This window comes from Budorcas taxicolor, chromosome 9 (genome assembly GCF_023091745.1).
Source record: "Budorcas taxicolor isolate Tak-1 chromosome 9, Takin1.1, whole genome shotgun sequence".
Classification (NCBI taxonomy): Eukaryota; Metazoa; Chordata; class Mammalia; order Artiodactyla; family Bovidae; genus Budorcas; species Budorcas taxicolor.
In genome coordinates this window covers 36,460,949-36,484,069 of record NC_068918.1, presented here as the reverse complement: position 1 = coordinate 36,484,069, position 23,121 = coordinate 36,460,949, and the positions used below count along the sequence as shown (strand labels likewise).

General features: G+C 40.0%; 1 protein-coding gene across 2 annotated transcripts; it reads right to left on the bottom strand.

Moving 5' to 3' along the window:
* Window positions 1–990: 990 nt before the first annotated feature.
* On the bottom strand, window positions 991–22,749 carry POPDC3 (popeye domain containing 3). Of its 2 annotated transcripts, XM_052645741.1 has the most exons (5): window positions 22,556–22,749; window positions 20,943–21,004; window positions 3,569–4,297; window positions 2,536–2,644; window positions 991–1,539 (listed from the first exon to the last, which is right to left on the bottom strand). In XM_052645741.1, exons 3-5 carry the CDS (start codon window positions 4,051–4,053, stop codon window positions 1,258–1,260), a joined length of 876 nt encoding a protein of 291 aa, XP_052501701.1. In that variant the 5' UTR covers window positions 4,054–4,297; window positions 20,943–21,004; window positions 22,556–22,749; the 3' UTR covers window positions 991–1,257. The 2 variants fall into 2 exon arrangements, with proteins under 2 accessions (XP_052501701.1, XP_052501700.1); XM_052645740.1 differs by lacking the exon at window positions 20,943–21,004.
* Window positions 22,750–23,121: the final 372 nt, after the last annotated feature.

The following is a 23,121-nucleotide window of genomic DNA, read 5'->3' as shown; positions in this document are numbered from 1 at the left end:
TTTCTGATTTATTTTCTGTCTCCTTCACCTCCAGAATGTGAGCTCTGTAAGTGATAGGATCTCTGTTACCTGAAATATTCCTAGTGTCCAGGTCAGCACCTGGAGCAGCAGTGTGTTAGTTGCTCAGTTGTGTCCTGTCTCTTTGCGATACCATGGATTGTAGCCCTCCAGGCTCTCCTGTCCATTTTCCAGGCAAGAATACTGGAGTGGGCTGCCATTCCCTTCTCTAGGGATCTTCCCAATCCAGGGATCAAACCTGGGTCTGCTGCACTGAAGGCAGATTCTTTACCATCTGAGCTACCAGGGAAGTCCACAGTAGGTACTCAATATACACTTGCTAGCTGTAGGATGCTGTATCTCTCTACCAAAGAACACAGCTTGCATGTGAGCTCCAGAAAACCAATTTTCCAGATGGGGATCAGATCCGTCTCTTTACAGAGCTGAAGGAATGGCTAGAAGGTTGACCACCTGCCTGCCCTGGTGGTGGGTAAAGCTTTCAGTAGGAGTCCCTCACCATCCAGTCAGACCACACCTCTTGCCCTTAGGACTGAACATGTAAAACTGAGATCCTGTGCTACATTTTTACTATTGATTCACAAGTATTCTTTTTACTCAGTAATTCGTATGTAGCTTTTCATGATATGCTGTTTAAAATATGTCAGTCATGATTAAGCTGATAAATTATTTGTAGTAATAAAATAGTCTTTAAGATTGGCATACTATCATCTCAAGAGATGCAAACATTTCTTCCACTTTCTACTCGTGTTAAATAACTTCACACTTAAATAATTGCTGCCTACCCCACAGTAACACATGTTGCTTCATCAGAGGTTGTAGCAAAATTCTGGCAGCACTGATGTGGAAGTAGCTACCCACTCTCCTGCTGAGAGTACTTACTGGCTGCTTCTTGAGAAGTGGCACCTAACTCAGTAGGGCACAGCAGCAGATTTCCCTAAATCTGAGGACATACTTGAGAATGCAAAATTTCACTCTCCCAGTTCTGGTACAGAAGAGGACAAAATTGCCCACAGTTTATTCACCCCCCTCTATATATTCCAATGAGAAATACAGAAAAAAAAAATTGTAAAATTTATTCACAATGTACAAGTTAAGATGAATAAAACAGCTGGCAAAGGCATCTTGCCTCTGAGTTGGATTTATAAAAATATTAGTGAGCTCAATTTGCTGTGTTTTGCTATTTCATTTGGGGAATGATGAAGAGAGTCTTTTATAATTATAAAACTTGAGACTTCGATGTCACTTATCACAATATCGTCTGGAATTCTGAAAATGTTCTGTTAGGGATGACTTGGACATTTCAGGACTTGACATTTGAAGGAAGTTGGGTAACCGAATATCATAATGGTATCTTTTTCCTATGTATACCCTGTCATTCAAGGCATAGAGTTTATCTGCAATGTCACTGCCAATTAAAACTGAAAACAGGCGGGAGATATAACGATGCTGAGCCAAGAGCAAGTATAATTTCTTTCTCCTCCAAGACACATATCGACAATCAGTTTCTGCTGTGAGGGTTACCTAAAAAAAATAAGACCACACATAAACAGAGATTAGGAAGCAAGAAATGTCCTGCTCTTTTTTTTGGCCCCAAATTTTAAATGAATTTCTCATGCTGATTTTAATGTTAAAACCCACAATGTATCGTAAAACATAGAGAAAGTACAAAATTTATTACTACGTATGTTATTTATAACATGAATAATCACAGTGTTGTGCCCATCTCCAGTTCATATGTTTCTAAATTTAGATATCTATATTTTGTATTTTATTGAAGTGAGAGCTATTTGACATTGAAAAATAATAAAGTTGGCTAATGTTGGGGAAATATTTCCATGTCTATCCTGAAGACTGTGGACATTTAACCTTAATTCATTTTCTGTAGTACTGAATATACTTAACCTAATCTACATATGTGTATGATTCTATATATATATAAAACACACATGTATACACACATGTATTTATATGTATTAACCAGAGGAAAACGAATGCCATAATAGAACCTACCGCAAGGATTATCTTTCAATACTACCAGATATGGCAGCATAGTAATGACATTTTGTTTAGCATTTTGTTGCTAGAAAACAACTGAAATTCATCACATTTTGAATTTTAAAAGTCACTTATTTTGTCATAATGACAGATTTTCATTCTTGATGTTTTTCTAAACTGTGACAGGAGGCAGTGTTTAGTTTAGAGTCAAATATCAATTAATTATATTTTAATTCCCATGTACTCAGTTAAGCAAAGGAAAATTTAAGAGTATTTATCACAGACTTCTTTCTGTCCTATGGGATACCCAATCTTCTCCTTGTTGCTGGACCTATACAGTGACATTAATCAGTAAGACTCAAGCAGAATGGGGAAGACATGCATGCTACCAACTACATTCCAAAGTATAAATTACTCCTGTGTCATCTGCTGCTCTGTTTGCTTGTTTGCCTGTTTTTAAACAAGCAGCGTATATCTGGTTGAAAGAGGCGGTTTTCACGGTGTGGTCTAGTTATCCCTTACCTGAAAAGTGCCTTCCTCTGTGGGTTTCAGTGAGTCCCATTCAGGAGAATCCAGGAACTGGAAGGGGAAAATGTAATGCAGAAATTCGCCATCAACTGTCACTCTGATCCTACCCAGACACAAAGGACATCAGTCAGGAGGGAAGGAGAAAGAACTAAATTGGTGACAAGGGCAGGGAGCAGTATTTCTGATCTCTGATGATTCTTTTGGCTTTTAAAATCTTGAAGGGCAAAATATTAAATTCATACATTATAATAAGTGACAAAAATCTCCTGTAAAATTTATGTACTGCTGTTCCTCCCATAGTTAGGATTCTGGAACAGTGGGTGACATTCATCAGAAAATTCATCAAACTGTACATTGATATGTGCCCATTTAGGTGTGTATAATATATTATAATTACAAGTTTCAATGCACTCAGTCAGATTTTAAATTAAGTAGAACTCTGAAGAACATAAAGACGTACCAATGGAATTATCTCTGTAAACTAAATATTTAACCTTTTAAAAAACATGAATAATCACATTCCTATTTCTCCCTCAAACTTTTTTCAAATTTTATATATAGCACACTTCCCCTTTGAGCAAGTGGGCATTTGCTAGAAATTACTGAAAAAAATGATCATTATAAAATTTAAATGGTCTCTATTACTTAAAAGAATGCCCTAATAGAATGTTTCAAATACTTTGTATGCTAAATAACTATAAGTATTCTATTCATTCAAACTGGCATCATCTTTTTCTTGACTCTAAGTGATTAGTTTGGAAACAAATAGCATATCCAGACAAACCAATTCATACCTTTGATTTCTACAAAGAAATATTAAGACTAAATTATATCCTGCTTCAAGTAAATGGTACCATGTATTCTAAATGCCTATGTAAATGACTCATGTGTCAAGGGTTTTCTCATGCCTCAGAGTACTAAATGCTGCTGAGGACTATGCTACATTGAGGTAGGAAAATGCAGCAAAAAGGAACAAAAGCTAGTAAGTAATAAAGTGGAAAGACACACAAGTGCCAAGAGTACAAACCTTCCTGAGACAAGCAGGGAGAGTTTGTCAATGGAGGTTTTTCCCTGCATGGCATAACAGTGCTCCTTTTCCAGAGTCACCACTTCTGAGCTCATAGCAATAGTTCTGAAGTCAGGCAAAGAGGTCCCCAGAGGCTGGAAGAGGGAGCTGTACAACAGCTGAAATTCTCGGGCAAAAGTTATGCTGTGAACTTGATAGGCAATGTGAACAAACCGTATGAAGCAGATGACAAACAATATAAAATTCCAGGAAAATATGTCAGCTGCACAGACATCTACCCAGGCCCAGATAGCAGAACAGAGAAAACCCAATCCCAGCAAACTGAAGACGTAAAGGAGCCCGAAGAACCCACTGCCACCCATGAAACCTACTACAAATAAAATACTGGCTAGATGATAGATGGCTCCTTCAGCCTCCTGCTTCCAGACGGTGCAGACAGGGTGTTCATCGATTAGGTTCTTCCATAGACTTGAGTTTCCTTCCATGGCTGGTGTACTGTATCCACTTTTCAGTCGATATTAAATAATATCAAAGCAAATAATTAAGTCCTTTGCTTTTCCATCATCAGAGTTGAGTCTTCACAAAACCAGAGAAAGCCCGGACACTGGAGCTGGGGTGATTACGGGTTTGGTGTATGTGGATCTTGAAAAACTAAGAATCCCATGCTAGTATCCTTAAATTCATCTGGGCTTCTGATTTAGTTCTAGCTGACAAATATGTTGTTGTTGCCTATGTAAGAAATAAAAACAGGATTCTAATTAAACAGAATTGAGAAATGTATTTAATGAATCACCAGCATTTTACTTATTCAAGTTGACATCCTACTTTCTATGAAGTTAAAATATATTCAGCACAAATACATTTACATTTCTAGGATAGAAAAAAAATGCATATTTTCAAGTCAGGCTTAATTATAAATTACAGAAATTTTAGTATTTGTTACAATTAGCTAATGTATTTTTCGAGAAAGCTAAGTGCTATAATCAGCTGGTTTCTATAACAGTAATTCAGTGTACCTCAGAATCTTTCATAATAGTGACTAAAAATGCAGATTTATAGACTGTCTCTGGAAATACTGAGTCAGAAATCTCTATGGGTGGGGCCTCAGTGTTGGTATTTTGAACAAGCTCCCCGCGTGATTCTGATGCATCAGTTCACGTCTTCCAGGGCCCGCCCTTTTAGAGATGTTGTTTGACAATGTGTTATTCACTCTTTACACATGAAGAATTTGAGGCTCAGAGAGACTAATTTATCCTAGGCCACACGGTGGTTGATGGCAGAGCAGAACTTCAGCACTTAAGCCTGCATGCCAGATCCAATCATGTGGTCTCTCACGAGAGAGATTTTAAAATGGTCACTGTAAGGAGCCCTAATCAATCAATGTAAGAAACACACGATTAGGAGTCAGGCTTTAAGAGCACATGGTAGACTGTGAAAATGTTTAATTAGATCAAAATTGCTTGAGAAATATAAATTCAGTTCTTCTTTTACTGTATTGGAGGCTCTTTCAGGCTAAAGGTTGCATCTATATAGCTAAATAAGTAATATTAAAGTTCCTGCTACTTACACGTTTATTTGCCAGATGGTCAAAAACGTTAGCGACTAGTTTCTCTGCACATATATTCCCTACCCTTTCAGCCATATGGTAAAAATGCTAATATGTGATCTCATTCAGGAGAGATCTAACCATGACGACAGAGCTGTAGGGTAGATATCATTTCTCACCAAGTTTCTTAACAATAAATGGTTTCAATATGAAGCATTCATTGGATTGCTGTTTTTGGAACCAAGATAACATTCAAGAACCTTGAACTTGTGTGCTATATTGTTTTTATTTTGAGATAGATTTTTCTTCCGGAACACCTGGTAATAATATATCAAATAACATAGATCTAGTCTCATAGAAAAAAAGTACCTACAGAGGTGAAAAAGACTTAGCTGAAATAAAAAAAGGAACAGCATTTCACTACCAACAGAGCTAGAGATGAAAATAAAGACGCTGCTACTGCTCAAGTTCCTGGTTTTTCGTCCTGGATAGTGATTCTCTTCTCAGCAAGGAATGACTTTAAGAACATCACCAGGTGAATCATTAAAACAAGAAAAAATAACACAGACCTATAACTCACAACTGTATTATTTCTACTTATGCTGCTTTCAAATACAAACATTCTGCATCCCTCTAATTATCACTCCACCCATCCTTCTGTGAGGGATGAGACTCAAGGCCGACTGACACTCTGAACATGTTTCCTTTCTCTTCTTTAAACAAAACCCAAAGTTATATATCACTGCATATTCACAACAAAGAAACATTTTTTAAAAATACAGTGAGTCGTTGAGAAGTGTGACATGCAGACCGCAAGTGTCAGTCTCCCTGCTGTTTTACTTTAAAAACTCAAGTATTTTAAGTTAATTCCTCAAGATGCCAAGCAAATAGCCACAAAAGCAATATTAAAAAGCACTACCAGTGGAGCTCTGAACTTGGATTTGAACTTCCTGGAAATTTAAAATCCTCAACAAATTGCTAAAATGATGCTAATGTGAAACGTTTGTGGTAATTCAGAAAGGAGTTTATTGGAAACTTACCCCTTAAATTCTTGACTTGGGGAATAATATACTGGGCCCCCTGCATTTCTGGTGTGTGACCCATTATAATTATATGAGGAACTGTGTTTCTGGCCCTTTCCAGTCAGCTCCTGTTTCAATAAGCTGCTACCAAACCACCTTCCTACCCTTGATCCTGTATCACTCAACAAAGAGTGCTGACTTGCCCTGATCAGATTACTCCACACCCAGGCTTTCTCCACTTGGTGTGTTTTTATTCAGTCACCAAAACAGATGTACTTTATTAGAAGAACTGACAGGGGCAGGTGACGAGCCCGAGTGTTCCTCTGCCATGTGCCAGCAGCCCTGTATGAATGCTGAACACGACTCATCAACCAGCTGCCTATGTCAAAGGCCTGTAGGCCTCAAGTCATGTTTTGGGGTAAATAAATGCTGGAATGTCAAAGGAGCACAGTGGATTTCTTACGTACTTGATCTTCCCTGCAAAAGAAGTTAACACATGGGGATACAAATGATGGAGACAAAGTGCAAATAAACAAAATATTTCCAAGCTTTTCCCTTTTTTACTCTTTACATTGTCAGAGCCTGAATTCAAAGGAATAAAGAAATGTAAAGGCAGACACAAGGATGCTCAACTAAATGTGATATAAATTGGGTGGCACAGGGATGAAGATTAACCTGAAATGGCAGGTTAATGGGTTCAGAACGTGTATTATCTCACAGCATCACACTTACTGCTATGAGCGAGGCAGTATCTAAACCATCATGCTTAGCTTACAAATGAGAAAGGTGGAGCCCAAGGCAGGTTAAGTAATTTGCTTCAGGTAAAAGTCACAGTAAGTCACAAAGCTGTAAGTTCAAATCCTTTTCTGCTCAGCTTCACGCTCTCCCCAGCAGGCAGTGTGTCTTTCAAGGCTGCAGATCTGATTTAACGTGTTGGGAGACCAGCTGAATATTCTGCCAGGATGGTTTGCCAGGAAAATAATAATCCTAACAGTGGATATTTGAGACAGGCTATATCTGCTTGCCCAGTTCAGTCCATAATGCTTAGAATACTACTGGGGACATAGACATAGAAAGCCACTCATGAAATAATCTGCTGTATTACTGTTCAACACTGACTCATTTCCTCTTCTTGATTCCAAGATTATTAAGGTGTAAAGACAAATGTTTTTGTATTTCAGACCCTTGGCACTCAGGGAATGTGGATTGAACACACTGATACAGAGGAACAAGTCCTCTCTGCCTTTTCCATCCTCACTCTATCTAGGTCAACAGATGTTATAACATCTTCTGTCGCCTAGGGGAAGAGAAATGGAGGATTTCTTGACTGAGGGATTATTTAAGATGTCCGGCACAACTCCAAATTCATAGGAGAATCCTTCTGTCTTCTTACAATGTTCAGTTCCTTAAGAGCAGCTGAATTCCTGATTTCATTAGAACAACTCTGGTAGCTTGTGGTATTATGTTAGTTGTGGTTGCTAGGCAACCTAGAAGATCAAAATTCTGTCAATATTATCCTTATCAATTGGAATCATATCCCAACTTTTGTATGTGTTACATATGGAGAAGATTGTTTTCTCTACTTAAACCTTTAAGTATGTATACTTACTCAGCAACTATGTACCAGACATTTAAAAAATTATTTAATCTGCACAACCCCACGAGGAAGGTACTATTATCTCCATCCTACAGATAAGAAAATTGAAACTCAGAGAAGACAAGTAAATAAATTGTACAAGGTCACCACACTGTTCAGTATTGGAACTAAGATTCCATCCAGGTCTGTCTGACTCTGAAACTCACTGTCTAAACCATATCATTCTGCTTCCATAGTACCAGGATTTAGAAAATGTAGACTTTAGTTTCCTCCTTGCTACTTAGTTGAACTTAGACGTATTTATTCATCAGTAAAGCAGAGGTAATGTCACCTATTGCATCTACCTTAAAGGGTACTAGAACATTCAAATGAGAAAATCTATCTTAAAAATTCTTAGCATATTTCTTTTAATTTTTTAGTCTTTTGGGAGCACTTATCTTGTTATTTTTTAATTTTTATTGGAGTATAGTTGTTTTACAACGTTGTGTTAGTGTCTTCTGTACAGCAAAGTGAATCAGCTATGTTGTTGTTCAGTTGCCCAGTCATGTCCAACTCTTTGCGACCCCATGGACTGCAGCACACCAGGCCTTCCTGTCCCTCACCATCTCCTGAAGCTTGCCCAAGTTCATGTTCATTGCATTGGTGATGCCATCCAATCATCTCATCCTCTGACGCCCTCTTCTCCTTCTGCCCTCAATTTTTCCCAGCATCAGGAAGAGGAATCAGCTATATGTATACAGACAACCCCTCTTTCTGGATTTCCTTCCCATTTAGGTCATCATAGAGCACTGGGTAGATACAGTAGGTTCTCCTTGTGCTATACAGTAGGTTCTCATTAGTAATTTATTTTCTACACAGCAGGGTATATATATCAATCCCAATCTCCCAGTCCATTGCACCCCCTCCCTCCCTTGGGGTCTATGCATTTGTTATCTGCCTCTGTATCTCTATTTCTGCTTTGTAACTACAGATTCCACACATATGTGTTAATAGTTTTTCTCATTCTGACTGACTTCACTCTGTAGGACAGTCTCTAGGCCCATCCATGTATCTGCAAATGACCCAGTTTCCTTCCTTTTTATGGCTGAGTAGTATTCCATTGTATATACGTACCACATCTTTATCCATTCCCCTATTGATGGACATTTAGGTTGTTTCCATATCCTGGCTATTGTAAATAGTGCTGCAATGAACACTGGGGTGCATGTTTCTTTGAATTAAAGTTTTCTCTGGTATATTCCCAGTAGTGGAATTGTTGGATCACATGGAAGCTCTCTTTTTAGTTTTTAAGTAACCTCCATACTGTTCTCCATAGTGGTTCTATCAGTTTATTAATACATTTTTATCAATAGTACAAGAACATTCCCTTTTCTCTATACCCTCTCCAGCATTCATGTATTGTTTATTATTGCGATGCTGGCCATTTGGACAGATGTGAATTGATATTTCATTGTAGTTTTGATTTGCTTTTCTCTGATAATTAATGATATTGAGCATCTTTTTATGTGCTTGTTGGCCATCTGTATGGCCAGCTCATCTTTGAAGAAATGTCTCTTTAGGTCTTCTGCCCATTTTTTGATTCAGTTTTTTTTTTTAATATATATGGAGCAGATTTTTAAATAACAGAGAAATGGCATTGCTGTACTTGTTGCTTATTTGCTACAGAGCTGAGCCATTTGAAGATATAGATTTTAAAAGCTTTCTTCAGAGGATTTCAATAGAAAACAAACCATCCTTATGTTGTAAATTCTAAACTTACTTATTTCTGCAGGAGTGATCTGTCTTATTCTTCCCTATGTTGTGTCCTGACCACCTACGGCTGGTAGGTATCGACCCAGAACTAGCCTATCCTTGAGTAAAGAAGCCAGTCTCTGGAAGCCAATAACAATCAGAATCACCCAAGGACCTGTTAAAATGCCCCTTCCCTGGCCCCACCCCAGAATAACTGAGCCAGGGAGGGACCCAGACAGATGCATTTCTAATAGGCTCTCAGTTGATTTTTTTTTAACTTTTTATTTTGTATTGGGGTATAGCTGATTAACAATGTTTTGATAGTTTCAGATGAACAGGAAAGGGAACTCAGCCATACATATACATGGATCCATTCAGTTTGAGAGCCATCATTTCATCTTGTTCCTGAAGGATTCTTGGATTATCCTTGCTTAAAGAGCCCCGGCTTTGTCCATTTGGCTGCCAGCTGGGTGTCCTTCCAGGCTGGTTACTCCATGTGATGTCCTCTGATCCTTAATTGTCTGTCCACAGCTGTAGTGCCAGTGTTGGGTCTACCATCCTTCTGTCTTGTCTGTCCAGTTGGTATTACTGCTTAAGAGAAGGGTGCCAGTCTTAGCTATGTCCCTAAATAGCATGTGTTAATTTATTTATTGGCTGTGCTGAGCTTTCTCTAGCTGTGGCCTGCGGGCTTCTTGTTGCGGTGGCTTCTCTTGCTGTGGAGCTCGGGCTCTAGATGTGCGGTCCTAGTAGTTGTGGCGTACAAACTTAGTTGTCCTGCGGCATGTGGGATCCTCCCAGACCAGGGATCGAACATGTGTCCCCGGCACTGGCAGGCGGATTCTTAACCACCGTAACATCAAGGAAGTCCCACAGCGTGAGATTTTAATCTTCCCAGACCTGTTTCCTCATTGATAAAATGAAAGATTTGAACAAATAATGTGCAGCTCCTTTCAGCTCTAAAATAACACCACTCTCTATGATATGGAATTCAAAGTTATTCCTAGCCCAAGTCAAAATATAGAGCAGAGGGGCAGAACTGAATTATGACTGCGCACCTTCACACCAGGTTTGTGACTGGAGCCCTGCTCTGGAAATTGTTTAATTATTTATGGACTGTAGGGGGACCATTTTTTTCACAGACTTCCCATTGATTTTGTTGTGCAACCAGGGCTAAGAACTTTTAGGAGGATGGGGTAAGAGACACTAGAACAATCTATAGAGTAAAGGATCTGGATTTTAATCCTTATTTTTCAGGGGCTGGAAAGGCACATCTTCTTTTGTGTTGCTCACTCCCATGCTTGCTCAGGTCAGGAGGCATTTTCTTCCTCCCACTCACCTCTGAGGGGCTCAAGGTTTGTGCATGTTCTGCATCAGCCTTTCCTTACCATGGTGGCTGAAGTGCACTTTCTAGGCTCTGAATTTTTGTGGCCTTTACTATCTGTCTACATGGCTTCCACTGTATATTATATTGAACATAATATATATTTTCAGTTTAATTTTTTAAAGTATGTATTTATTTGGCTGTGCCGGGTCTTAGTTGTGGCATGCAGGATCTTTTTTAGTTGAGGCATGTGAAATCTTTAGTTGCAGCATGTGGGTAATTCCCTGACCAGGGATCAAACCCAGGTCCCCTGCATCAGGAGCTCAGTGTCTGAACCACTAGACCAGTAGGGAAGCCTCTGTTTTCCTTTTTAAAGCATCATAATTTGTTTATTCTTTCAGTTGGGGGTACATATTTAAGTAATATTTTAAAGAATCTAATGTAGATAGTGTATATACTTTAAATATTGGCTTTATTAATTGGTTTTATATATGTATATAATATAAATAGTGTTCAGGTAGAAAAACAATGTTTAGAATATAGTTTTGGAACAAGCAGGTTAATAGCCAGGAAGCCCAAGTGAGATATGACCGATACCTGAATCAATGGGTTAGGTGTTAGACAAAGAAAGAAAGAAAAGCATATATTATATTAACCATGAAGAAGAAAATGAAAGGAAGACATGTCTCTACTGAGACAGAAGAACAGAGAAGGGATAAAGACACTTTGGAGTTATAAGAGATCCTGAAGCTGGGAAAGAAATCAGAGAAGTTGGGGGGCAGGGGACTCGCTTTGAGTCATGTTTAACCTGATGCACCTGGTCTAGCAACAGAGTTCACAGCAGAAGGTGCAGGATGGAGGCATATTTAACAGTTGTCCTAAATGACACAGGACAACACTGAGTAAGGATTGGAGCTGATGAGATTATCTAGAAAGTGAGTGCAAAGAGAAATGAGAGCTGAAGTTAAATGCCCATGACCAGAAGCCTTAGAATTCTAGGGTTATGCTGGCCACTACAGGAGCCATCAGCCACCCGTGACCATGAGCCCCTGAAATGTGACTGGTCTGAAGTAAGATGCGTTGGTCTCAATGGATTTCAGAGACAGTACAAAGATAAGGAATATGTCATTAATAATTTCTTTATTGGTTACGTGTTGAAATGATAATGTTTTGGAAATACTGGGTTAAATTAAACATATTCTTAAAGTTAATTTCACCCATTTCATTGCTACTAGAGAATTTTAAATTATGTATATGGTTGCATTATATTTCTGTTGGACAGTGCTAGTCTAGGGCCTCTCAAGCAACAGGAAAGAAGAAATTAATTTCATCATGCCAAGACTTGGCATGATGCTGTGCAAACAGCACATATGTATAGTGTATAACTGTATAAATATGGAAGGATTATCTAAGATTAAGAGCAGAGAGTTGATGTAAATGTAAATGATTTTGGCTACAGTGTTCATATGCTATAGTCAGTCAGATGTTATCCAAGGCATCGATGTGTCACCATCTGGCTTCTGCCTATAGAGATGGCCAACCCACTAAGCTCTTGGCTCCTTTATTCTGCCAAGGAAGGTGGCACTTTTTTCTTTTGCCTTAGGAGAATCCTACTTTCTTAAGCAATTATAGTACATGGTCTCATTTTCTCGTTTCATCTTCTGATGTTACCCCATGTAATACATTGGAAATCTCAGGTAGACAGTCTCATAAATTTTATGCTGGAGATTGGATTGTGGCCTTCTAGATTCCAGAAGATCCACACCAGCCTTGGGGGGGCGGTTCACATAATACCTAAGTCTCTTCATGCACCAGTAGGCTCCCAGGCTGGAATATGCCTTTGACTTTTTATACCAGTGAAAGCTTGGCTTCACTTCAGACTCGAGGAAATTAGAGAACCTGCCCACAAGCTATGCCAGGCTTCTCTGATTCTCTTGTCTCAGCTAAAGCCACATTTGATTATCTCTAGCCATGTTTGGTTTCTCACTTTATCACGTATGGCAGTAGGGAGAATTCTAAGATTCCTACCCTGCTCGTACACAGGTCCTGTAACCCCCTTTCCTTGAGTCTTCCCATTGAATGGCATTCCCGTGTGAATGGCATGGCATAGAGGGTACCTTAATTAGGTAACATGTTCTGGCCAATGGGGCTGGAATAGTCATGTCTGTGATTAGCCATGTAAGACTCCACTGTAGGACTGGAAATCAGACAAACATATTCTTACTAGCCTAGAAAAAAGCAAACACCGTGCTGTGAACTGCCTGTGGGGGCCACTAGGCAAGGAACTGCAAGCAGTCTCTGTGAGCTGAAAGAAGTACCCAACCAAAAGTTACCAGAATAATGGGGACCTCAGTCCTTCAGTCACAAGCAGCTGAATTCTGCCAATTACCTGGAAATTTTGGGAGAGGATCCTAGACTTCAAATGAGGAGTGCAGTCTAGCTGATAATCTGAATTGCAAGCTTGTGAAACCCTGAGCTGAGGATCCATTCTCGCTGTGCCTACACTTCTGACTCACAAAACCTGTGAGATAGTAAATTTGTATTGTTTTAAGCCACTAAGTTTGTGGTAATTTGTTACAAAGCAATAGAAAATAAATATACACACTTATGAATATTCAACTGAGGCTTTTCATTAATTGTGACTCCACCAAATTTAGATGAGTTGAACAATGGGAATTAATGAACTATGTGCCATCTTAATCCTCATATATTATTGCTACTAGTAGTACTACCAACGCTGTTACCATCAGCACCTAATATTTACTGAACACTTACTATGTGCCAGGCACATGTCGAAGAGCCCTAAAATGCTATGTCATTTAATCCGCACAACTTCTTGAAGTAGGCAAATTTATCTCCCCATTTTACAGATGAGATATCTAAAGTCTAGGTTGCTTAACTACATTTTACGATGGACTTGGAATACAGGTCTATGGAGAAGAAGACAATCCTTGTGAGATTTCTATTAGGAAAATCAAGTGATAACAGGTCTTTAATCATGTCTGGAAAACAAAACAGAATAAGTGGCCCTGGGAATTATATTTAAATTAACTGCACCACTTTATAGGTTTTTCTTTCATGGAGTCCAGTGGCCCCAACACTATTAAGCATCTGTACATGTGGGCAACTTCTACAATGCTTATGTCATTTATATGTTGTTGTTTGGGGTCCCTGGTGGCTGAGATGGTAAAGAATCTGCCTGCGATGCCGATGACCAGGATTTGATCCCTGGGTGGGGATGATCCCCTGGAGAAGGAAATGGCAACCCACTCCAGTATTCTTGCCTGGGAAATTCCATGGACAAAGGAGCCTGGCGAGCTTAAGTCATGTGTGACTCTTTTGCGACCCCATGGACGGTAGCCTCCCAGGCTCCTCTGTCCATGGGATTTCCCAGGCAAGAATACTGGAGTGGGTTGCCACTTTCTTCTCCAGGGGATCTTCCCCACCCAGGGATCAAACCTGTGTCTCCCACATTAGCAGGCGAATTCTTTACCTCTGAGCCACCAGGGAAGCCCATATGTCATTCATATACCAATCTCCAAAATTCCTGGAATACCATGTTTCCTTGGTTGACTTTTAGCTGGGTCAGTTCTTTGTAAAACTGAGCCATATATGTATGGCAAATACTTGATGTTTCAAACACATCCAGAGAATAATACTAAAAAAAAAAAAAGAGCCCATAGAAACTTGAAACAGATAGCTATGTAATTGAAATTGTGACTCCACCAAATTTAGATGAGTTGAGCAGTGGGAATTAATGAACTATGTGCCATCTTCTTAATCCTCATATACTATTGCTACTAGTAGTACTACCAACGCTGTTACTATCAGCACCTAATATTTACTAAACACTTACAATGTGCCAGGCACATGTCGAAGAGCCCTAAAATGCTATGTCACTTAATCCTCACAACTTCTTGAAGTAGGCAAATTTATCTCCCCATTTCACAGATGAGATATCTAAAGTCTAGGTTGCTTAAGGATCCAATATTGATAGAGCCCAGACTCACTCTCAGACGCCAAGGCTCTGCTGTCTTAACCCTCATGACTTAACTGCTTCACGTACAATTTGAATCTAAATATCTGGACTTACTGGAGCAAATCACAGCATTCTTGTTTTCTCACTTCAGTCCTAGATTCAGTGAATTTAAATGTTTTCTTAAGAAATTATAAATTTTCAGGTGGGAGGATGAAATAGGTGAGTGAGATTGAGAGGTACAAACTTACAGTTACAAAACAAATGAGTCGTGTCTAAAATGTACAGTCTGGGGAATATAGTTGACAATTACATATTTTTTTAAAAATTGGAGGATAATTGCTTTATAATGTTGTGTTGGTTTCTGCTGTCCAACAATGTGAATTAGCCATAAGTATACATATATCACCCCCCTCCTGAGTCTCCCTCCTAACTCCTCCATCCCACCCCTCTAGGTCATCACACAACACCGAGCTGTGCTACACAGAACACCTGTGCTACACAGAACACCTGTGCTACACAGCAGCTTCTCACTAGCTCTCTGTTTTATACATGGTAGTGTATATATGTCAGTATTACTCTCTAAATTCATCCCCCCTTCTCCTTCCCTCACTATGTCCAGCAAGTCTGTTCTCTATGGTTGCGTCTCTATTCCTGGCCTGCAAAGAGGTCCATCAGCACCATTTTTCTAGATTCCATATATATGTGCTACTATATGGTATTGATCTTCCTCTTTCTGACTTACTTCTAGGCTCTAGGTTTGTCCACCTCACAAGAACTGACTCAAATGCATTTCTTTCTGTGGCTAAGAAATATTCCATTGTATATATGTACCACTAACTTCTTTATCCATCCATCTCTTGATGGACATCTAGGTTGCTTCCATGTCCTGGCTATTGTAAATAGTGCTGCAGTGAACACTGGGATACATGTGTCTTTCCAAATTATGGTTTTCTCAGGGTATATGCCCAGTAGTTGGATTGCTGAGTCATATGGTAGTTTTATTCCTGGTTTTCTTTTAAGAAATCTCCATAGTGGCTATATTAACAACTTATTAATACATTCCCACCAAAAGTACAAGAGGGTTCCCTTTCCTTCCCACCCTCTCTAATATTTCAGTTCAGTTCAGTTCAGTCGCTCAGTCGTGTCTGACTCTTTGCGACCCCATGAATCGCAGCACACCAGGCCTCCCTGTTCATCAACTCCCGGAGTTCACTCAGACTCACGTCCATGGAGTCCGTGATGCCATCCAGCCATCTCATCCTCGGTCGTCCCCTTCTCCTCCTGCCCCCAATCCCTCCCAGCATCAGAGGTTTTTCCAATGAGTCAACTCTTCGCATGAGGTGGCCAAAGTACTGGAGTTTCAGCTTTAGCATCATTCCTTCCAAAGAAATCCCAGGGCTGGTCTCTTTCAGAATGGACTGCTTGGATCTCCTTGCAGTCCAAGGGACTCTCCAGAGTCTTCTCCAACACCACAGTTCAAAAGCATCAATTCTTTGGCGCTCAGCCTTCTTCACAGTCAACTCTCACATCCATACATGACCACTGGAAAAACCATAGCCTTGGCTAGACATTTATTGCTTATAAATTTTTGATGATGGCAGTTCTGACTGGCGTAAGGTGATATACCTCACTGTGGTTTTGATTTGCATTTCTCTAATAATGAGTGATGTGGAGCATCTTTTCATGTGTGTGTTGGCCATCTGTGTGTCTTCTTTGGAGAAATATCTGTTTAGATCTTCTGCCAATTTTTTATTGGGTTATTTGTTTTTCTGATATTGAGCTGCATGAGCTGGTTGTATATTTTGGAGATTAATCCTTTGTCTGTTTTTTCATTTGTTACTGTTTTCTCCCATTCTGAGGGTTGTCTTTTCGTGTTGTTTATAGTTTCCTTTGCTGTGCAAAAACTTGTAAGTAGGTCCCATTTGTTTATCTTTGTTTTTATTTTCATTACTTCAGGAGGTGGGTCAAAGAAGATCTGTGCCAAAGAGTGTTCTGCCTATGTATCCCTCTAAGAGCTTTATAGTTTCTGGCCTTACATTTAGGTCTTTGGTCCATTTTGAATTTATTTTTGTATATGGAGTTAGGAAGTGTTCTAATTTTATTCTTTTACATGCAGCTGCCCAGTTTTCCAAGCACCACTTATTGAAGGGGCTGTCTTTTCTTTATTGTATACTCTTGCCTCCTTTGTCAAAGATAAGATGCCCATAGGTGCATGAGGCTATCTCTGTGCTTTCTATCTTGTTCCATTGATATATACTTTTGTTTTTGTGCCAGTATCATATTGTCTTGATTACTGTTCAGTTCAGTTCAGTCGCTCAGTCGTGTCCGACTCTTTGAGACCCCATGAATTGCAGCACGCCAGGCCTCCCTGTCCATCACCAACTCCTGGAGTTCACTCAAACTCACGTTCATCGAGTCCGTGATGCCATCCAGCCATCTCATCCTCTGTCGTCCCCTTCTCCTCCTGCCCCCAATCCCTCCCAGCATCAGAGTCTTTTCCAATGAGTGAACTCTTCACGTGAGGTGGCCAAAGTACAGGAGTTTCAGCTTTAGCATCATTCCTTCCAAAGAAGTTTTACTGTATTTCAGTCTATACTTCCAAAGTATAGACTGAAATCAGGAAGGTTGATTCCTCCAGCTTTGTTTTTCTTTCTCAAGATTGCTTTAGTTATCAGGGGTCTTTTGTGTTTCCATACAAAGACAATTATATAATATTAATCTTTGTATGTTGACAGATGGTAACCAGGCTTATCATGGTGGTCATTTTGAGATATATAGAAATATCAACTCACTATGTTGTGTACCAGGAACTAACATAGTGTCATAGGTCAATTATATTTCAAAAATAGAAACACTCACAGAAAAAAAAGTCAAATTTGTGGTTATCAGAGGCAGGAGTTGGGGGAAGGTGGTCAAAAGGCAGAAACTCCCGGTTATAAGGTAAATAAGTACTAAGCATATAATGTACAACATGATAAATATAGTTAACACTGCTGTATGTTATATATGTGAAAGTTTCTAAGAAAAATCCTAAGTGCTCTTATCACAAGGAAGAAGTATTTTTGCTGTTTCTCTAATTTTGTATCCATATGGGATGATAGACTTTTACTAAACTTAATGTGGTAATAATCATTTTATGATGGAAGTTAGACTATTATGCAGCACATCTTAAAGCCATAAGTGCTGTATGTCAACTATATTTCAGTAAAACTGGAAGAAAAAAAGCAATTACAATTTTTGGAGCAACAGAAGGACAGGAGGTTGAGTCACTTAATGCCCTATGATTCTTAATGTGAAGAAACAGCTATAAACCTCTCCTTCATAAGCTTATCATTTATCTGCTTTAAACAAACAATCCCCATACTCTGCTTCAAGTTCTTCTAACTTCTTCGTGTTCTGGAAATGGCTAAAGGCACAAGCAGGACGCCATTCCCTTTCGGTCAGCTGCAGTCATGTCATGCAGTGAGTTCACCAGCGACTCCTGATGAAAGATGCAAGAGAAGCTGGAATCACAGATGCATGAAACAGTCTTTCCTTGCTGTGAATCCAAGGAAGGCACCTTCACTTAGTTCTCCTCCAGGTGTCCTGCATACAGCAGATGAACTCAATTTTTCTATGTTTACTTCATGTTCCTTCCTGGCAAACACACCTAATAAGTTCATGTGTGCTAGCTAATTGGCTGTAATCTTTCCTTTGTCATTTTTTTGAGCTTAATGAGCAGGTGGATCACACACCATGGTCAGCAATGTTTGAAACCACCAAACCAGCCACTCCTGGCACTAACAGGAGCATTTCTGCAAGGAATTCCATTTCCTTTTGAGTGTTTTATAGAGACAGGAGCTTACTCTTTGTGAGAAAAGTTGTTCACTGGTTCTCCATCCAGAGAGCCAACAGTCTTTCCACTTTTTTTTATTTCTTTCAGCCTCATTGTTATTGACTTTGAAGTACTTGAGCTTATTCCAGCCATAGACGTTGCTTTTATTTTTGTGTACTTCCTGTCATGATCGTCAGTGTGGATTATTCCCTCATTCCTGCTGCTCAGGAAATACTGCATATTCTCTTGATTCTTTCAAAATATTTGATTATCTCAAGCTTCTCTTCAGTGTTTAAGCTGTCCTTTTGCATGCACTATTTGACATTTTTGAATCAAGATGCTTAAATATTCTTGGGATATTAAATGAGTGTTTTTCTATAGAAAAATGCATAATTGCAAAAGAATAACAACACACAGTCTTGCAGGATATCACTCAGTGAACCAACGTAGCTGGTAATGTTTGAGGTCTGTGTGTGTTATATTTTGTGTTATATTCCTATAGGGCTTGGTTAGCTGGTTGCAGTTTAATGTGTTCACCTGGTGTTTCTAACTGAGTAAATCATTGAATAAGTTAGTACAAAATTTGCATCATGCTTGAATTGTTACTTACATTTCAGTTGCATTGGAATGATGCTGGTTTTCAAAATAAGCATTATAGCATAATTGACTGTATCATCAACTTTCAAATAGCCAAGAACACATTAATAATTAACATATGTAAGAATTCAACAAATCCCTGCCTTCATGGAGCTTGCATTTTAGTGAAATTCAAATATTGACACCATTTAAGCCCAGTTTCAAATTATGAGTTCTAAAATAATCTAAAAATACATTTTATATGCAAATAAGCTACTTAAAACTCATTTAAAGTCTGTTGTTGCATACTGAATTTTTAAATAAATGCTATATTTTAAAAGACAAACTAAAGTCTTAAAAATCAAAATGCAAGCAAGTTGTTTCTTAGAAATTCAAGACCAAAAGCAACAAACAAACCCTAAAATGTTGTATGTGTCACAGGAGTAGCATATTACATATTAATATGCCTATATTCCTCTATTTGTATAAATGCAAGGGCATATGGAGTGATTTTTCACTTAATGCTAAGAAAGGTTATTCCTGGATGGCAGGACACTACTTTTTTCTTTGCATATACCTATATTGTTTGCTTCCTTTATAATAATCTTATAAAACTAAAAGGTGATTTTATGTTTATTTGAAAAATTTTAAATACAAAGATATCAGAGAAGAAATATCCATGAACCCAATAACCAAAATTATCAAATATCAACACTGTCATATTTTTGGATCTTTTTAAAATAAAAAAGATGCCACAAAAAATTACAGATCACCATGGACTACCCTCTAGTGCCATTCCTCACCCATCAACTCCCTCTGTAAAGTTGCATGTCTTTCCTGTCCATATAAAATAATTTTTAAAATTCAAATTAAAAATGTTAGGCTAGACTAGAAATGTATCTTATGAGTTTTTCAGCTTTATGCTTAATCTTTTTCTGATGAATAATTTTAAACATATTCCAAAATAGAGAAGATAATGTATGATAACCCCCCTATATACCCATTACCTAGATTCAGCACTCATCAAGGTTTTGCCACATGGAATTTTTTAAATCAAAAGCAGAAAACTGTAACCTACTGTTCATCCTACAATTTGTTCAGTCAATAAACAACCACCTACTAAGGAAGACAGGGAGAACTGAGATTAGCTATGGTCTCACTATGTGCCGCTCACTGGGTCTTGTCTACACTGACCCACTGAGGAGTCACAACAACTCTGCCACCCAAATAGTATCATTAGCATTCTTCAGAGTAGAAAATGAGACTTGGAAAGATGAAAGTTCTTCCACAGGCCCAGCTGCTTGCTCTTCTTTTTAGACCGTAAATCCCTCCTCCCCCACCAATTTCAGTATGTGTGAGAGAGTCACTAGAGGTTATTCTGTTGAAAAATACAAAATCAGAAGGTCTCACTTTGTAGCTGTATGAATTGATCTCTCAATTCTCTGGGCTGGAGGAGGGTCCAGCATTGTTATGGGAGTTTTAAGTCAGCAACTTTTTGTTATTATTTAATTTATAAAATAATCTGTTGTAACTTTCACTTTAAGATATTTTCCTCTAACTACTTAGATAAAAGATGGGAATGTTTTCTCTTTTCCTTTAAAAAAAAAATCTCATTAATGATTCAATACACTTTTATAAATTCTTACTTGTTCTCTATGGCTAATAATCCCAGCTGACCAACACCCATAATTACAGAAACCAATTTCAGTTGCAGTTTGCCAGCTTGCAAATATATCACAGACATTTTCCGAAGCAGTTTTGAAACTTCTTGCTTGTCATGTCACTTACATGTTGTTATGCTCATATGCTGCAGCAAATGCTTCATAACCATTCTTGATCTTTCCTGGGGACTGTTCAGAAAGCAGACATGAATGCTCCAGTGTATCAACCCTATTAGTCAGTCTTGTGATAAGAAGCATGGGATTTGGGTTTCCCCTGACACATATTTGTTTAATAGCATAGACTGTCATCATTTAGAAGCCCAGGATGCACAATGATTCAGCTATTTTGAAAAACTGATGAGATTAAAGAAACTCAATTATCAAATGTCTCCCAGCTTATATGTATAAAATTTTAGTAGAACAGATAACATCTTATTCTAGATTTCTCTTAATATTTGTATCCCAAACTCTTCAAAAGGCAAACCCAGTCTCCCAGAGAAGGAAAGAACCTTAAAGATCATGTGGGATCAGACAGACCTCTTCATTTGGCAAATGTGGAAAGAGATCCAATATTTATTTTGCTTATATTTTGTTTCAGGTAGTTCTTGTTCGGTTTTCAGTTGCCACAAAGAACGGTGCCAAGTTCCTGTATTGTCACACCAGGGAGTTGTTTGTGCAACAGTCCCTGGTATTAAAAATAACGGAAAAGAAAATAGCCACTAAACTTTAGCATGAAGAGAGAGACAGCAGTAAATTTTTTAAGGCTGCCATAAAACTCAACTGCAACGTGCAAGCTTGCAAACTGAAAATACCTAACCACAAGAATTGGAGTAAAAAGTCAGGAAGGAAGGTTGTCACATTCTAGAAGTTCAGTAAATCAAATTAGGTTATGTTCAAAAGTGGGTTTCTAATTCTGCTTTCCCATTTATTTACATATAGAACTTTTTCACTTTTTGCAAAATGCCTCCTGACTAAAAATTTTTTCGTGTGTGTGCCATAGCCATATTACTGTATTTGATTCGGTGCCTTTAATCTTTTCTTAAAATACAGACCCTCAAAATACATATCTCTGTAACCGACCTTGGTGAGGAGGTAGTTTAGTGATTTTCAAATGTCTTTCTCTTTCTTTCCTTCCCCTCCCCTTGCCCAGGGGGATTCCCCAAATAGAGTAAACAGGTCAGCGTGACCTTGGATGAGGCCGCTTTGTGGGTCCCGAACTCAAAGGGAAAACCCTGCCCTACTCAGACCTTTTGCCCAGGGAAGCTTCTCGCCTCTGCCCGACTTCCCCAAGGCCATCCGAGGGCTGTTAGGGCCCCCTGAAGCAGCTTTTCTGCCTCTAAAATCCGACCTTTTGGGGGTCTCCAAGGTGCTGCCCGGGGCAAGAGTGGGTCCAACAACAGATGTGGGAAGAAGATTCACCTCTGTGGGCGGAGGACCCGAGCGCCTAGGGCCGGTGCGCCGACCCCAGCGGGCCAGCCTCCAGCGGCACCCGCGCGGACCCCCGGACTCGCCGCTGGCCGGAGCGGGGCCAGAGCGGGAGGCAGGTGGCAGCGCCGCGCAAGCAGGGGCACAGGCAGCGAAGCTTGGGCGCTGCTAGGGGGTCTGCAGGTCGCGATCCCCTCCCAGGAGCGGGGCCAGGACAGAGAACCGCACCCGGCAAGCGGCCCCAGTGCCGCAAGGTGTGAGGGTGCAGACGGCGGCGGAAAGGTGGCGGCCGAGGCGCCCCGGCTCCCTCCTTACCTGGCCTTTGCCGGCCTCACGCAGAGCTCCGGCCTCGCGCCCGCAGAAGTTTCCCAGCCGAGTGCATCGGGCCCCCCCGACCGGCGCGAAGTCTCTGGTGCCCGGCTCACGCGCTCCTGGCCACCCCGCGCCGGTGTCCGCCCTGCGCCCAGGCGCTCAGTGACCGCAGCCCGGTTCCGGAGCGGCGCGGTGGCGCAGGCGGGCGCCGGGCACGGGCGCGCGCCCCGGGGACCGCGGGGAGGGCGGGCTGGCGGCGGCAGGAACGGCGCGGGGCCCGGGTAGCCCCAGCCTCCAGGAAGTCGTCGGACTGCTGATCAACCTAGCGATTGAGCGACGGAACAAAGTTTGCAAAGATGGGTCTCAAGTGAACGCAGCTTACAGTTGTAAAACGAACCTCGTGTTCGCTATATGCAAGGCTGAGGACCATGGGGTTCACTCCTTGGATGGGAAGCAAGTGTACTTCTGCCCTCTCTCTACCCCACCCCCACTGTAAACAAAATGAGATCAGTGGCTGGAATGGGGATGGGAATATTTGGGTAGAGAGGACAGAGAACAGTTAATATCTT